A 17,892-nucleotide genomic window follows, 5' to 3' on the forward strand; every position below is an offset into this window, starting at 1 on the left:
TGGCCTTGCAAATCTAAAACTTCTTTGGAGAGGGAGGCAGCGCTTCTACTTTATAGTTTCTTAGTTCTCACTGGCTCATACACAATGCAACGCACAGATGAAACAGATGGTCTACTCCCTGTGGACGAAAGACTGCACTATTAGTATTACAGAAAGCAGTGCGGCCTGCTAGACCAACAACTACAGACAGTCAGTCCAACAACGAAACAGTACAGTACCGGTAGTACAACTGTAGCCTTGGACTGGAGAAGGCGAAAAGGACAAAGCAGCACAGCTTCACACTCACCAGATCTCACAGGGCCTACAACCCTTGTTGTACTTGTAGGGGGGAAAAAATTCAAGCGCTGCACGTGAGGATTCTGCCAATGCGCCCGGGGATTTCCCGTCGAGAACCATGACTGTGTGCTGAGTGTGCGGTCATGTTGTGGTACGTTTTTTTTTGTAGTCTACCATCAAGAGTACATAACCCCTGGGGTTATGTACTCTTGATACCAGGGAGTAGTACAATTGTACTACTCCCTGCTTGATACCATGCCATGGTACAAGAGACTGAGTACATAATGTGCTCTTGGTATACACGGTGTTTGTGTGCGTGACTGCGTATGTGTGTCTGTGTACGTGTGGTGTGCGTAGACTTTAGTAAAATGATGTTCTGGCACAGTGTACACTCCAACGTCTTCACTCTTATATCCGGATACACCTCAGATACGGGCACAAACGGTGCTCGGTCCCAAGCAAATGCAAGGTGCCCTGATGTGACAAGAAACGCTCGAGTGTACACTTGAACACTTCTTTTCACATCATGTCAGGGCACCTTGAAGGCTCCACAACAATCTGCAGGATTTTTCACGTCAGGTAAAAATAATTTCCAATCATTGGCCAAGCCCTTTCTCGAAGGCAGCAGCATGCCTCTGGAAGATATTGAAAGCACAAGGCAGGGTGTCTATCCACGGCCACGTATATGTACTACAAAGTAACACGAGTGAACAATGCAATGCACTGGGCAAAGTGAGATCGACACCTGGTCATCAAAAGACTAAACGAGAACACGCACAGACGCAAAGAGAGTCCAGCTGGCTAGGCTACAAAGTACAAATGCTAAGACAAAATGTTTTAAAAAATTTGTCATGGATCCGAGGCATATGGATAACACTAGCAGGAGGCACAGTAGGCGGAGGTAAAGTGTACCGTTTAGGAAGATCAGCATCACAAACTAAACTTTAAGACTCACTCACCCACTAGAAGAAGCTCGAGAGAAGCTTGTGCAGACTAGATGTAAAGGCATCGTAAAATTCAACTGAGAGACAATGCACAAGTGTGCGTGTGCATACGCCTGCATGGCTACCCCTGTATTGTGAATAAAGGTTGAATGCAATAACATAACACACAGATGATCATGGAGATCGGCTCGCCGAGCGCCTTTCACCACGAGGGCTTCCCGATGGTGACGGCGAAGAACCACGGCGACGAGGACTAGGGGAGCGAGAGTAGCTGCGACGGGGTGGTGGCGATGCAGATAGGACGCGGCGTTCCTGCTGCTGCTGAGGGGAGCAGCTACGCGAACGAGATGGAGATTGCCTGCCACGGGCTGGCGATGCAGACCGACCAGCAGATGGCGAGCGTGAGCGGCGTGCGGAATGGGGTGATCTCCCCGGCGACCGGCTTGGCGATCGAGACTGCCGCGGTGATCGGGAACGAGATCTATTGGGTTGCGGCGAGCGGCTCCTGCGACCTGGCGACGAGGATCTGTGATGAGGCACAGGCGAGCGACTGCGCGAGTCCTGGCGACGTCGGTCTGGTGAGGCTGAGCGGCGACGATCAAACGAGGGTGAGCGGCGACGCTCCACTGAAGGTGACCGACGGCGATAAGCTGGGGAGCGGGACCTTGATCTGCGCGGTGAACGTGATCTACAAGCACCAAGAAGAAGTGAAAAGCAAGAAGTCTTAGAAAACGTTCTCTTTAGGTGTACCAACCCAACTGCAGCCACTTCACTCAGGAAGATGGCCAAAATTCTGTGTCCGTTCTATAAAGCCCAAGTTCCACTACATTTCATGCACGGGACATGTCTCACAATGCGCAAGGCGACGGTCGTGAGATGGGGCAAATAAGTTGAAGTCAAGCAAACCGTTTTAGGCACGACAGGTGTTGCGATGCATTTCCCATGCGCAAAATAACAGTTAGAGCCTTTAATAGAGGCCACAAAAAGAATGTTTGTGCGACTCGTAAATAGACAATAAAAAAGTTGGCAAATTCATGTAGAGCAAAGAATGCAACTGCAAGACACAGCTGATACTAACCTTGATCTATAGCGGTTGCGGGGAGAACGAGATCGCGAGCGATACCTGAGTGATGATCAGATGCGAAAAAGAAAGAAAGCATACAGTAAGATTAGAACCTTGAAAGCAGTGCTCCTAGCAAGCCCCCTGACGATTCATGCATCCAACCATATGAATTCATGGGAGAATATCCGTTAACTTGAACCAAACACTCAAGCTATACCTCCAGGTAACATGAGCAGTGAGCCAACTGTTAGGGAATGTACATTGGACTTCCTTACAAAGAGGCATGCAGTCAACGAGAAACCACTGGTCAGGCATGCATTCAAAGAGATCATTCGCACATACAATAGAACCATCACTGGACGGCACTGATTTTTCGGCCGCGTAGGGACGAGCTCTGGACATTTGCCGGCCGACTGTCGTGTGGGGTGACTAAGCAAGATTGTCAGAGGGAGAGACGAGAGCCGTGGATGTGCGGCACACAAGATTGGCAGTGAATCTGGCGATTATGCAGAGAGGACAAGGCAAACGGATCGACTGCCGGAGCCGGGAAGTTTGCCAGGAAGTTTGTCGGCGGAAAGACGCGCATGAGCGACGGCAGCCGCATTAAAGAAGTAATCTGTGTACGGTGCATAAAACAACAGCCACCACATAGGATTTTTCAGAAGCTGGTATCTGTATACTACTATCATACCACAATCATTGAACTAGTCAAAAGCGGTGTCCGCTCCATTATAAAGGTGAAGAAAAAATCCTATCATTTATCAGATGATCAAGTGCTGGCTCAGAAATACACATCCCACTCGTAACAGAACCTCCTTTAGGGGTCACACCAGGCCCATGGGTCAATCCCAATTAATTGCTCAAAACAAAGCAATGAAACAGTCTGTCATGAGGACACCTTCGTACACAGGACAGAGATTTCTGACCCTGCACAGTGTCTAAGGGGTTTCCACTAAACTTTTAAAATATGGACGAGAACACACGAACGACTAGTATTCCGCAGTTGGCAGAATTCATGCGTGGCAAACGTGTCACAAGGTCCTGATACGGACGAAACATGTCCTGTCACACAACTATCAAATATGACTGAAGTCAAGCGTCTCTAGCACCGCTATTCTTCAACAACGGTACAATGGATATCAGACAGCTGTGCTGGCTAGTCTACAGTATTGAACAAGAGCATCACATCACACTTCAAAGACAAAACAATAATTCTCTATTTAAAATGATGCGTGTTCCCCACCATGTACACACCAAAGTTCCAAGTGGTACCTGTATAACTTTGGCAATAGGAAGGTTTAGTCGCACACGATACTCAGTGACCCACGTCCTCAGTTTGTTCCTGTAACCCCGCATGTTGTACTGAGCACCTGGTACAGTGGCAATCCAAACGCCAAGATACTGTTCTCTCTTCATCATCTCAGTGTTATCATCACCACTTCACTGTACTATTGAGGATCGCTGCCAATTCGGATTGGTCGATCGAAATTATCTTGCAAAAATCCATCTTACAATGTGCATTTAACAGCTCTGTATGCTCAAAAAACAGCTTGGGAAGCTGCTACGCAGAAATGGAAAAGACTGGTACTAGTAGCAGTATACAAACGAACGTGAAAGTGTATAGCACTTATACTATGCACTTGTGTTTGAGTAAATCATGCCTTGTAATAGCTTATCTGATGGATGTAACAGACAATGTCAGCAGTAAGCAAGACTGTCTTTTCATTCGCAAGAGAATAAATAAATAATATCCGCGGGATCCGCGTCGGCATCGCTTGAATGTTCAGAAACACACAAACTAGCCTTCGCATCCGCAGGCCACCACTATGCCTGTTAACCTTAGTGGCGAATGCAGACCTCACAAGTGAGTCAGGGGAGAGGAGGTTAGTCTCTCAACCAATAAATGTGAGTGGTAAATCAAGCGTCTTATATACCGTATGTCAGCGCCTTTAAAGCCATGCCCTTATAATATTCGAAACACCGCTGCTTTCCTAGATATTTTAGATGCAAAATGACTCATCCACTACGCCATGCCATAAAAGTCAAAGTCCACACAGAAATTTCAATCTAAATCCACTTGTTCACCTTTCCTGCTGGGCTGTACTTTTGTTGGCCTAGTACTTATTCCTTCATTTCTGCAAAACGTACTTCAAACCTCATTTTATTTATGAAGCCCATGGCTTTATAATCGAATATACCGCCATGGCTTTTAAGGTGCGGACATACGGTAATTTAAAAAAAATATTAGCAAATCAGCAAATTTTCAAGAAGTGGGCCAACCCCGTCTGCTGTGCATGAGAGCGCAAACTCACCATTCTGCTTCGACTGAAGCACATGTATATCGGGCAGAATGTACAAGGGATACACTATGACAAGCAACCCCCTGAAATTTGAAGAAAGTGCACTTGGCACAAGTGCTGGTGGATTAAATTGTACAAAAAGCCTGTAAATTTAGCACTATAATTGTAGTATTGGAACTATAATGTAACTGTCAAAAGACTCAAAACCCTTAAGTGAGAACAGTGGCTGATGGTTAACAACAACAACACCAACAACTCTTTCTCTTATTGGCCACAGGCCATCGTGAGAATAAAAGATTTCAAACAACAGCAACAACAACGGCAACAGCAACAACATAGTCATTATTTCAGTGTGAAACAGAACTCGTCCAACCCACCTCGAGTCTCGGTATCTATCTTGACGATAATCCCTGCCACGACCGCCACCAAATCGACCACCACCATAACCGCCTCCTCCACCGCCTCCATAGCCACGGCCGCCACCTCGACGTGGCCGAGATTTAGAAATCTCTACACGCACACGATGTCCACAGAGGCGACTGCCATCTAGCCTGTGAACAGCTTCATCAGCATCTCGTGGGTCCGTCATGTGCACAAATGCAAAGCCCGAAGGATTCTTGGCGACCCAAACTTCAGTGAGTTTTCCATATCGACTGAAAGCGTCCTCTATTTCTCTCTCACTGCCATCGTTACCCAAATCACCAATATAAATCTTGGTAGACGACATGGCAAAGGGAAGTTGGGAAACGTTATCCCTGTCCTTCTGATCACCGCTCTACTCTGCGATCACATGAAGGAGAAACAGCCAACCTTCAACAACAAAAAATATTGCAAAGCAAATTTCTCTTTGTACCGCGTGTAAAATTACGAAACTAGCGCTCGGACTCGAACTCGATCGGACGCATGTGCGTGCGCTAGTCGAGTCGGAGCGCCATTTTTTTCTCAGACCGAAAAAATCTGTAAAACAAATTTTCGAAAAGGGTGACTTTTCAAACGGGAAAAGTTAGTGAAGATGATGAGGTTGCAACACTCTGGCTTTTTGGACTGGCATCACCGTCCTTTGTCTTTGATTTGATCGTCGTTATCACTCTTGACTTGTATGCTGATCGTTTCATCTCGGAAATCGATTGTCTTCATTGGTTCAAGTTGTTTGAAGGGGTGGCACTTACGTTCATGTGACGCACGCGCAGCGTCCGTCTTTCTACGGAGCGGATGACGTTTGGCTTGGGCCGGGTATGATGATGGAGATTCCGGCAAATTCCTGGCCTCTTGGTGTAATTTCAACACTGCCAAGTGCCTGGAAAGCCACCACGCACCGGTCCGATACTCCTCGATGGGCTCAAATGCACGTTGTCATTATAGATGGACTGATTGCTACAGTCCGTACAGCCTCGATGCCTCCCGACGAAGAATGTAGAATCGCAGTTTGGTGTGTTGAAGAAACACAACGAGGTGGGTTACTCACTTCCACTTGGCACAACTCAGGGTGTCCTGCTAAGAATTGTTGCCATACCGTTGGAAGAGAAAGCGAGACGTCCTTGATGTCTCAACTGGCCATCCGGTGGACGTCTTAGATAGGTTTCCAAGCTATTGCTGCGCTCCGGAACTTCCTTCCAGACTGGGTTAGTTATGACTGTGTTACTCTACTCACAATCGTGCATGTTCTACTTCTGTACATAGGATAACGTTTATATTAGAGGTGATCAGGACTTGGGTCATATCATTTGGCGCAGACCCAGGGTTGTGATTGCAAACACTACAACACTACAATAGCTGTGCAATCGCCATACCACGGTACATGTATTGCCAGTGGAAACCCACCACTTCCTGACTAGTCCTAGTGCGATACAACAACGACAGTCAGCACTGTATTCCGCTAATCTGGATCAGTCTGGTGTTGTTTTCTCTGTTGGCTAGTGCACCCTAAACAAAAACGCACTGTCTGACTGTGCTGGATGTGGTATCCGGCTCTGTTTCCTTCTGCTTGTTTCTTTGCCGTGTTGCAACCACTCTGTGACATGGCTTTGCATGCATGGCTGATTAGCATTCTATGCATGTATTCACCATTGCATGTATTTGGGACTGGGCATGGGTACTCCAGTCCTAGTTTGCTTCCCTCGCCTGAAATTGACAAGAAACATGAGTGCTCCGTGGTGGAGGAGCCCTGAATGAGCTACCAGCGGTAGTGTGGCACGCTGTTTGCCATTGGCTGTTATTCCTCCATAGCCTGTTATAACAGCTATGATGAAGGCAATCCGAAAGCTGTTCAGGTACGGCAGGCAGTTGGCTACAACTACCAGTAGTCCCGATTATAACTTCCTCTTATTTCGTTGAACAAGGAAATGGAGCCGTCCTGTAAGACATTCTTCTGGGTCCAAACTGCATGCATTGGTTTGTGGTACTATTTCAGTTTGTCATGGTCTCCTACTGCCAGATTTCTGGCCATGCAATACAGCAGGGCAAAATGCTATGCTGTGCTTGCCTTTGGCCAGTGGAGGTGGATATTAGCTAGGTTGTGTTTTAGTTTTTTTTCACATGCCGTGTGAGTGCTGAGTAATTGACGCTGTAGTATATGGTTCTTTGCTGTGCTTTGCAGGCGTAAAAGAAGGAATGGCACAAGTAGAATGAAGGGTGCCAGTCCGGACAGAGCGAGTGCTGGGAAGGCACGCGTCCTTCAGCAGGGTACCGGCGACGTGGCCTTCATCCAGTCCTGCCTGCCAAAGGTAGGTGCTGTTCGGGAGAGCATCTCGTGCTGCAGCGTGTGTTTCTGCTGCCATGTCCGTGTGCACATCAATCTCTGCTCTCTGCTGATGCGGGTTTTGTGCACAGGCAGATAGGCCAGGGTATCGCCTTGACAGCTGACAGCTGGGAATCTAGGAGTAGAACTTGTCAATACTAATAGTTCTTCCGCTCATCTCAGGCCATTCTTTGACACAGATTCCGATGTCTGTATAGACACACTGATACTCTATGTGTCTATAGAACACATTCTTGTGCACCAGTGGCCGAACACTATGTACTGTGTAGGTGAAACCTGGTTCCAGCAACCACTCATGCTACCCACATTATGGTCTTTCAATGCAGGTGGTCTCTGAAACCAGGTTGACACCATGCATGTTCCACTCATTTGGTGCCAAAGGATGATTGTCTTATAGACCCCCGTGGTTGGTGAAAGCAGTGTATTGCTTGATCAGGTTTCACACGTGCTTTGAAGTACTAGTAGTTCAGCTTGTATTGGTCATCGCTTAGACAGTGTATGGAACTCTCTTTCTCTCTCTCTCTCTCTCTCTCTCTCTCTCTCTCTCTCTCTCTCTCTCTCTCTCTCTCTCTCTCCATGCCCCCTCTCCTTCTCTCTCTCTCTGTGTCTATCTATCTCTATCTGTCATCCCTGGCTGGATGAGTAACTTACTAAGTTACAGGCAATTACTGGTACTAATAATAAAGTGCTGCATGTAGTATATATGGACTGTGCAATCAATTCATGTAGATGGGCAGGACTATCTAGGCATATGCAGTAAAACGTTGTGTGTTTGTGCCACTCGACTGGTACATGACATGCAATGGTCAAGTCACATACATCCCTTATTAGGTATAGCTACAAATCAATAAGTACGACCTTTGATAACCTTTGTGCATTGGAAGTGCAGTTTTTCCAGGGGACCTGCAGTTTAGGTAGGTATGGCTATGACCCATGCACATTTGCCATTTTAGTGATGTTGCTATGTGCTGTATGAAGAGTGTGTTACTGCGCTACTTCACGACACTGAAACAGATTTACCAGTGTCATGAGTAGTGCCATAACTCCATGTACATGACAGTGCCATACTTTGACATACGTACATGATTGTAGTGCATAACTCCATGTACATGTACATGTACAGTGACAAAAGTACCGGTAGTGCCATAAGGCCCATAACTCTCCATTTCTGCATACAGTGTCCTTGAGTGGCATGTGGTATGCACAGTGTCCTGCAGTCGCATGTGGCAGGAAGTGGAAGCAATGCACGTTGGCACTTTAATCAATCAAGACAGGAAATCCTGCTGAGAGGTCAAGAGAGAAGATCTGGCTGACACTGGCCTGGACTTTGCCTAGCCTGATACAAGTGACAGGGAACTTGAGCTTGCTGACACAGTGCTGTTGTTCTAACCTGATCATAATCTTCTCCAAACTCTGCATTAGCCAGCCTGGTGTATCTGATAACTGATAAAGCTATTCTTTAGTCTAGAATCTAGATGTTCTATTACTCCTCCAAGCTAGGACGTACTAGTGATTATTTATAATACTAGGAGTACACTACTGACAGTACTAGTATTATCTGATTGATGCTGGGCTCTTTGATCTCCCACTTACAGTTGCAGGCAGCAAGTAAATTGTACTCTTGTATCTAGTAATCAGTGATTGTGTGCAGGCTGTGCAGTAGCAGTTCTGTCTCCAGTCCTCTTCCATTATGAATACTGGTTTTGGGCAGTACTTGTGTGTATGTATGGATGTAGATACAGTCATGTACTTGTCTATCGATGCACATACTGTGTATTGATGCGGGTGTATTAATGCACTGTGACGTTTAGGGTCCAGTGCAGGTGACTGGCTAGAGTGTAACAGTGAACTAACTTGCATCTAAGAGTGCTATCTGTACATGTATGTTGGTGGTGGTGGTGGCGGCGGTGGTGGTGGTGGTGTGTGTGTGTGTGTGTGTGTGTGTGTGTGTGTGTGTGTGTGTGTGTGTGTGTGTGCGTGTGTGTGTGTGTGTGTGTGTGTGTGTGTGTGTGTGTATTTGTGTGCGTGCACAGGTGCCAGTGAGCTACAACCCTGACTGGAGATGGTATTCTAGTTGCAATCTAACCATTCATAATCGAGAAGCAGGTGGGTCACTTGAGAGTAATACATACTGCACTAGAGCACCAAAACTTACCTTACCAGATGCACAGTGCCTACTCTAGGTGGTTGTGTTGAGTTGAATAATGTGAATGGCTGCACTTGTGTTTGGAAACAGTGAATTGTGCCCCCCCCCCCCCCCTGCAGTGAACACACTCCTAATATGGAGAGGAAAGAAGGAATGAGCCTTGAATGTGTCTCCTTCTTATCAGCTCTCCTACCCTCTGTAACCCCTGTATGTATGAGTGCCAATCAATGTCCTCTTGTCAGATTATTTGAAGATTGACATTAGGCCGAGTAAAAAAAATTACTAGATGATCGTCCTTTTTTTTGGAAAAATCGGGGAGGGCGGGAGGATTTTATTTTTATTTTTTTACTTTTTACCCTCTCATGCACACAGTGTACACAACAACATCAAGGTTTTTTTCTCTTTTTTTCTTTTTTTTTCTCTTTTTTCTTTTTCTTTCTTCAGCAGATCGATACTGACGTTGTGATATACTAGTAGTATGTGGTCCATATAGTAAAGAAAGTATTAAACAAAGCGTGCACATGTTTCCTGCATCCGCGATCGGTAAAAAACCAACGATTTCGGCAAAAACTCACGATTTAAAAAATAAAATATTTCTTGGGGCGCTGACAAAAACTGGGGCGGACGGGGACGATCATCTAGCTTTTTTTTTTACTTGGCCTTACCTTCTTTCTTCAGTATTAGTTCTGTATTAAAAATTAATGTACATCATCGTTTGTGTACAATGGATAAGCCGTGTTGAACAATTCTTTGAAGAAGGAGGCTGCGGTGTGCTGTTAAGTACCAGTATGTCATGATCAGGCCATGCTTATGTGCATCGCCTGATCATGCACATGTTCTCTAGCTCTGTAGTGTATGTACTGGGTCTATTAGAATACCGTTATACACTTCTGATGACTAATGCTCCTTATCCATGTACGTTTTTTTTTGTCTTATCAGGAAGCGTGGGTCGAGAGCTGTGCTTTTCAGTGGCGCAGAAGAGCAAATGGCTTGGTCGAAAGAAGTCCACGGAGGTGGGAGTGGGTACACTGCCATTGTCCATTCCTCTGCATCGTCTCAATGGCGTTCACCCCGTCACCCTCTTCAACGACCTCTCTGGCAAAAAAACGCAGGCGTATCATTCCTGCATTCTGGCGTTTTCTCCGCTCAACACAAGTGCAGTCACTGGCAGTAGCAGTGGCAGCAAAGCCAAAGGGGCCATGCAAGCCGCGGCTATCTCCGCGGGCTTTCTACTCGGTCTTCGGTTTGACACGGAGGCAGAGCTGCTCATGTGGGTTGCTGCTATCAAAGATGCTGTCTCTTCGCCGATTGGCTCAAGTAAGTCTATTCGTGACCCCGACTATGCAATCATGCTCTACGTGTACACTGTAAAAGTAGTTCTTGCTGCTGTTCTTAGTGATCACTTGTACCTTCTCTCTGCCTTTGGTGGATTGTGGGCACATCCCAACTTCAAGGTTGAGAATGTACCCTCTATTGTGTCCGTATTCACTCTGCGTATTGGGACTGTGATTGTGCTGGCTGTCTTGCTTCATGCTAGGCCACCTTCCCAGTGTGTTCCACGTCACCGTGCCGCGCCATCAAGTGATCGACGCGCAGGACGCACTGCTGATGCTCGAGCCGGTGACGCCGTACCCGAGCAAGGTTGTCCTGCGCCATGCCATCACCCTGGACACCATATACGAGGTCGAGCTGTGGAAGGTGGTTTCCATTGGCCACCGCCTGGATGTCGCTCAGCTGTGGATTGAGGCGGTCCCAGCGACGACGAAAAGTCGCGACAATGTCATGCTGACCGTGCTGTGCAACGACGTTCCCAAGGCCAGTGAAGCGCTGCGCCAGGCCATTTCTCCACATCTGATGTATGATGAAACACTGGTAGAGGATGTCAGCAACCAGCTAGTCACCTATTGCAAGCGCCGTGTTCAACCCAACAGCACCCAGAACGGTAAGGACCGCATCTATTCGCTCTCCAGCAGAATGACGAGTCACCAAGTGTAGCGTAAAAAAAGTTCTAGCATTACTGGTCCATTCCGTCCTAATCTATCACCTAGCAAATGGAGAGGTTTGCACTTACTCTGGCATATGGTTGTCAGCAGTGCCTGTACACGTACATATTAGAAGAAAGGGTACACCTGATATGGGGACTAATGCACAAGCTGGTAGATTGGACTTCTCCGCCCTGGTCACTTTCACTGCTTGACGTTACAATGACGGGTGGGGGGGGGGTACTAGTAAAATTACTAGTGTTATGAGCATACGGGTAATTTTTTTGCCATCTGCATACCATATTTTTCGGAGTATAGTGCGCACCTTTGTATAACGCGCACCCCCAATCTTCATTGGAGGTGCGCACTTCAATCTTCATTGAAGTACATGCATTTCATATTCGGAGCATAGTGCGCACCTGCGATTTAGGGCCTAGAATAGCACATCTTAAGTGCACACTATACTCCGGAAAATACGGTACTAATACATGACTCCGGTTCGCAACAGTTCAGATCTGACTAATTATTTCGAGAACGACCCTACCCAAGAAGTAAGACCTCCCCATGCCTTGAGAAATTTGAGGGATTAGGTTCTGCATACATTTAGTTCTGCAGCATCCTCAATTTGTCACTGTCGTGTTTGCTTCCCTCTCTTTATCTTTTTTTTTGCCAATGCCAGGTGCATCATCACCCACACTAAAGTCTAGCCTGGCTGCCGTCGCTCTCTCACCAGACCGACGTGGTAGCTCTGTATCGACCAACAGCTCCATCTTCTCATGGAAGAGTCTACCCAACCTGCAGAAGGAATCTATCAACTGTGTGTATGGCTCGATCGGTGACACAGCCAGCTCGGGCTCTTCAGAACACCTTCCCGGCTCTGTTTCTTCCAACTCTGCTGCACTGCAGGCTTTGAAGCCATTTGCTGCTGTGCCGTCTTCCGTGCGCCAGGCAGATGTGAGTCAGCTGTGCCTTGATGATAGGCCCTACGATCTAACTCCTCTCAATCCGGCCAGTAAATATCGCAACATGCTCAGCCAGCAGTCGACACACTCACTGCCGTCCACCAGAATCATCTCCGCTGACCACCGTAGCTCCAGCTTGCACGATCTGCGCTCCATCGGCGTGCAGCATCGACGGGACAAGCTGCAGGCCATGCCAAAAGCCATCGACATTCACAACCTGGAGGTGGGCAGACTCAACTCTCGGGCTAAGCTTCTGCCGGGCCAGCTGGACATGCCCGGTGATGACTTGGCAATTAGCACGTCTGATCGCCCTTTGACACCTGACTTACCTGAATACCAAAATGTTCTAAGTGATAAACCCCTGGTGTCCATGACAGTTGGTTCGGATAGAAGTATGCCTGGCCCAGATGGGTACTCAAAAATTCCTCCAGATCAGAGCCCGGCCAATACAACAACGGCCATGGATCGTGTCCGTAAAATGGAGGAGCGCCGTCAAGCCTTCAAGTCAGAGTCTTCTCTTACTCATGCATCTACTCTGCCGCGGTCGATGGGTCGACCTGTTCAGGACAGCGTCCGTGCAGGTCGCAACGAACTGCCTCTGCCTGATCTAAATGCAGAGTATGTTGACATGTCCGGCTCTGCTGCAGGTGCAGTGGTGGCAGCGTCCGGGGCACCTGTTCACTCCGCCCGACATTCAGTTGCTGCATTGAGTCATGCTGCGTCACTCGGTCAGCTACCGCTGATCCCACGTACTGCCAGTAGTGTTGGTGGCAGGAGACCGCACAATGAATCACAGTGTCGCAGTGGCACGCTCAGTTCCAATAGTGATCAGTCGCTAAGCCCAACTGGAAGCGATAATGCATTTGCTTCTCATTACTATCACGATATCTCTGTGCAGTCACAGAAGAACTCAACCGCAGTGTCACAAGCACAGCCATCTATACACACTGCTGCTTCTCGTTCAAAGTCAACCCCGAATGCCGTCGCCAACAAACTCTCCGCTCCTCCTGAAGAGCCCAAGGCGTTGCAGCGTGCAAAGAAGATTTCGAGCCGCAGAAAAGAAGCTGCGAATGCAAAGGCTCCGCCACCGCCAGGGCAGGCCATTTCAATGGAGCCTCTCATGCCGTCCACCACAGCGCCCAATGCAAGGCCAGTTGTGACACCAACTATGCTGCCAGCTGACTCCACGTACACTACAACAACGCATGTCCAAGAAAGGCGAGCTGCTTTGAAGTCCAGGAGCACAAGCGATGATACTCTGTCCGATGTCAACTATGCTCGTTTGGATTTGAAAAGTGCAGCTCCTGCTAAAACTGGCGTAGGCAAAGTTTCACCTGAAGGCACATCCAAGTCAACCACTGAGAATGCTGACATGAATGCTGCGTCCGTTGTAAGCAGTACGTATGATATACCTCCGCCACCAGTGCCCTTGTCAAATGCTGATAGTGATGCTGCCTCTCAAGCTTCATCGCATAATACATACGATGTCCCGCCACATCCGGTACCTGCACCAAGGTCCGGAGAGAGTAGTGTGCCCCTCAACTCCATCCACGAATACGATGTACCTCAAAAAGGCTCCAGCTTGCATGTCAGCAGCAATACTGTATCTTCGAGCACAAATACATCCAATGTGCCTAGTCTTGCTCCGTGTCCAGGACCTGTTGCCGAGGATCCTGGTACGTACGACGTCCCACCTCATCCGGTACCTGCCGTTAGGCCCGGGGATAATGGACCGTCCCTGAATTCCGTGCCAGAACGTGAATCACTTCCCGCACGAAATTTCAATGACACCCCTGACCATACGATGACACCTGTGGCGAAAGATTCCAGTTCGAGTGTCAGCGATAACAATTCGTCTTCTGTCATGTCAGCTGATGTACCTGATCTATCACCGCGTTCTTTGCATGCTGCTGAAGGTCCTGATACCTATGATGTTCCACCACGTCCTGTGCCAGCAGCAAGACCTGTGGGCAGCAATGCATCCCTCAATTCCCAACAGTCTGATGATGTTCCGCCACTCCCAGCGCGAAACTATGAAGAAGTTCCCAAGAGTGGAACTTCACCACCGACTATAGCCCAATCCGGCTCAGATGTCAGCATCACGTCATCTTCAGTCGAGTCTTGCAATGCTGCTGAAGGTCCTGATACCTATGATGTTCCACCATGTCCTGTGCCAGCAGCAAGACCTGTGGGCAGCAATGCATCCCTCAATTCCCAACAGTCTGATGATGTTCCACCACTCCCAGCGCGAAACTATGAGGAAGTTCCCAAGAGTGGAACTTCACCACCGACTATAGCCCAATCCGGCTCAGATGTCAGCATCACGTCATCTTCAGTCGAGTCGTGCAATGCGTCTAGTCTCCCACCTCGTCCTGGACCTGATCATGCCGAATCTTACCACGTTGACATCCGCAATATGCTGACAACGGTTAGCGAGACAGAATCCCTGGCTGAGTGTGGTGCGGGTAACTCATATGACGTACCTTCCACGCTAGCACGGCGTCCCACCAGAAAGCCTAGTTATGAGGAGGTCATACTGTTTGCTGATGGTCGTGGCTTAGCAAGTAGTCCCGCAGTGTTCTCCACTTCCAGAGACAGTGGATCGCAACAAGACGGAAACGGCAACGTCGATGATGATGAATACATGAGCATGGACAGTGCCCGTGCTGCTCACGCCAAGATGAGTGTACCGGTGCCCGCTCCCAGAAGCAAACTTCCTGCATCCAGTAATAATGATGTGTCCACTGCTAGCGAAGCTGATTTGCACCAGCCATTGCTGGCACCGCAGCAGCAGCCCGGCCGGCCAAGAGACAATCATTACATTGATGTTAAAATAGATATGAGAGCTGGCCTGCCACGCTATCCTGCTCGCTCGCATGTCACACAGCAGTTGGATGAAGATGATCAGTACGTCAACTTGAGCACCGATGAGAGAACTGGCCCACCGCGGTACATGGCTGAGTCCCAGTCCCAGACGGGTGTGTATTCGTCACAAGATGTACTGTGTGATTCTGACGACGACCAGTACGTGTCAGTGGAGTCCCGGCGATTGTTCAGTGAAACGTCCGGTGCTGCCTGGGCCAATACCGTCGATGAAGACTGTTGCAGTCTCGTGTCGACACGCAATGTGTACTCGTCTGTAGACGAGCTTGACAACACGGCAGTTGTACTGGGAAACACCAGCCTGCAGCGTGGCAGTCGGCCCCGCTTTCTTGTCAGCCGCACGGTCACAGTTGACGACAATTACATGGACATGAGCGACACGCTGAGAAAGAAGCGACAGCAGCTTGAAAGTACACCTGCCCAGACCTCAGTGAACAGTAGCACTGACTAGCCTATTTGTAGTGCAACTTGATTTTTTGCCCACTAGCCTTTTAATACTATACTTGCTGTACAGCATACAACAGCAATCAGCATATCATAAACCACTACTCTGTGACGTTAAACACGTTTGTGTGGTGACTCTCCACTATTCAGAATTGCTTATTTTGACGCAAGAAAGCACAAAAACCATATCACTGAAATCCGCTGCATACTATGAAAATAGACATTCTCTGATGTACATGTAATTCAATTGAAAATACTAGTAGATGACAACATGTTTAGCCACTATGCAGCTGGCTGAAGAACATCGTATCCCGGTGAGAATACGGTAACAGAATATTACATTTGGATTGTTCTGCTCATTTTGTCGAATCAGACATTATTGTACTATAATTAGTACCAATGCTCACAATAGCTGTCTTATATTGGTCATGCCCTTTCAGTATTTTAGTACAGTATTTCTATCATATGTTCCATACAAAAGTGCTCTTGATTGCACCCAACCAGTTTGATATTTAGCCCGAAGATGACGTTTCTCAAATCGTGATCCAGAGAAGAAAACAGTCAACTTGCAAGTCACTTGACATGCAGTCACAGCTCACGTTCACCATGCTCATCATAATTCACCAGGGCCTAGGCTAGGGAGTACAGTCAACTTCGCCAATAACGACATTCGGCGGGGCATCAGAAAAGTGTCCTTATTCGCGAAGTGTCCTTATAACCGAAGTCCCATTTGAATGTATGTGAACCCATATTTTGTATAGTATGACATGCATATCAAAATCAAGCTCTTTTCTTGCTCTATGTCAATGTGTACTTTATTTTCATATTGCAGTTGAAAGGAACTAAAAATTCAATATGCAAGGGAAATCTATTGAAAAGTATGCCTTTTTGAGCCATCTACAGGGCCAGAGACATGTACATGTATGATGATTACTGTACAATCTAGTACAACTACATGTACATTGTATACATATACATGTAGGTGTGCTGGTAAATCCAACAATTTTGAAGCCAACATATAAAGGAAGAAAAAGCCCCCCCCCCTTGGCTGCATTTTCTTGCATGTGTGCATTTATATCCATCACCATAGGTTCTGGTACTTCTGCATGACAGGTACATGTACATGTACATGTACTTGACTGATAGGTACTTGAAATAGCTGTCAAAAGCCCAGAAAGTCGTTATTCAAGCAGTGAATATGACCTCGGGGCACTAAAAGCATGTCGCTATACGCGAATTGTCGTTATTCAGATAGTCGTTATATCCGAAGTAAAATGTGTACAGTTAGATGGGACTTTGCTCTGGGCATGGAAATTCGGTCGTTATTCGCGAATTGTCGTTATATCCGCAGTCGTTATTAGCGAAGTTGACTGTACAGGGTTCTAGGCAAAGGGGGCCGGGGGGGGGGGGGGGAGCGCCCCGTACTCTGTTTGCCCCCCCCCCCCCCTACTCATTAATTTTGTCGATTTTTGTGTTTTTTCATGCCATTCAACGAAAATGCAGTCGATAGTAGTAGTAGTAGTAGTAGTAGAATTTATTATTTTGATAGGGAAGGCCCTACAGACGTTGCCGTCTTGTTACAGGGAACCCTAAGTGCTCTTTACAGAGCGAAACAAAAACGGATAGATGCTCAACCTGACGACACGAGACAGGCAGAGAATTCCACCTATCAGCGCCAAGGAAAGAAATGGAGAACATGCCATATCTAGTGGTAGCAGCGGGCAAAGAAAGTGAAGAGAATGATTGCCCTCTAGTGCGCCTCTCGGTGCAAGTAGCAGCCGACTGGAGGGTGAACATTGAGGAAAGAAGAGGACTTGTAAGCTGATGAATACAGCGGAAAACAAAAATAAAAAGCCTCAAGTTGAGACGAGATTCGAGGGAGTATAACTTAGCGTGCCGCAAAACAAAGACAGTCGGGGTACGGCGAGGGAGACCAAAAACCTGTTTCATGCTGATATGACTTAAAGTAACAAGGCGAGAGTATAAAGATGGTGTAAGACAGTGAGCATACGAGTTGCTGGCGTATTCAATAGTGGATTGGATGAGGGATAAATAAAATATTCGCTTAGTTGTGTGATCTACTGTACGGCGGCAGCGGCGGAATGCTCCTATCTTCTTATAAACAGATGTACAC

The 17,892-nt window shown here is 47.4% G+C and overlaps 2 protein-coding genes across 3 annotated transcripts; one reads left to right on the top strand and one right to left on the bottom strand.

Annotated features, from left to right (window-relative positions):
* Positions 1-1,009: 1,009 nt before the first annotated feature.
* LOC135815032 (probable splicing factor, arginine/serine-rich 6) lies at positions 1,010-5,436 on the bottom strand. The gene is made up of 3 exons (XM_065328257.1): positions 4,961-5,436; positions 2,299-2,343; positions 1,010-1,908 (listed from the first exon to the last, which is right to left on the bottom strand). Exons 1-3 carry the CDS (start codon positions 5,308-5,310, stop codon positions 1,395-1,397), a joined length of 909 nt encoding a protein of 302 aa, XP_065184329.1. The 5' UTR covers positions 5,311-5,436; the 3' UTR covers positions 1,010-1,394.
* Positions 5,437-5,711: 275 nt separating this feature from the next.
* LOC135815031 (uncharacterized) lies at positions 5,712-16,280 on the top strand. 2 transcript variants are annotated; one of them, XM_065328256.1, is made up of 6 exons: positions 5,712-6,205; positions 7,180-7,306; positions 9,375-9,447; positions 10,427-10,804; positions 11,025-11,429; positions 12,149-16,280. In XM_065328256.1, exons 2-6 carry the CDS (start codon positions 7,208-7,210, stop codon positions 15,763-15,765), a joined length of 4,572 nt encoding a protein of 1,523 aa, XP_065184328.1. In that variant the 5' UTR covers positions 5,712-6,205; positions 7,180-7,207; the 3' UTR covers positions 15,766-16,280. The 2 variants fall into 2 exon arrangements, with proteins under 2 accessions (XP_065184328.1, XP_065184327.1); XM_065328255.1 differs by lacking the exon at positions 5,712-6,205 and adding an exon at positions 6,245-6,853.
* Positions 16,281-17,892: the final 1,612 nt, after the last annotated feature.

The sequence above is a fragment of the Sycon ciliatum genome, chromosome 4, assembly GCF_964019385.1.
Source record: "Sycon ciliatum chromosome 4, ocSycCili1.1, whole genome shotgun sequence".
Classification (NCBI taxonomy): Eukaryota; Metazoa; Porifera; class Calcarea; order Leucosolenida; family Sycettidae; genus Sycon; species Sycon ciliatum.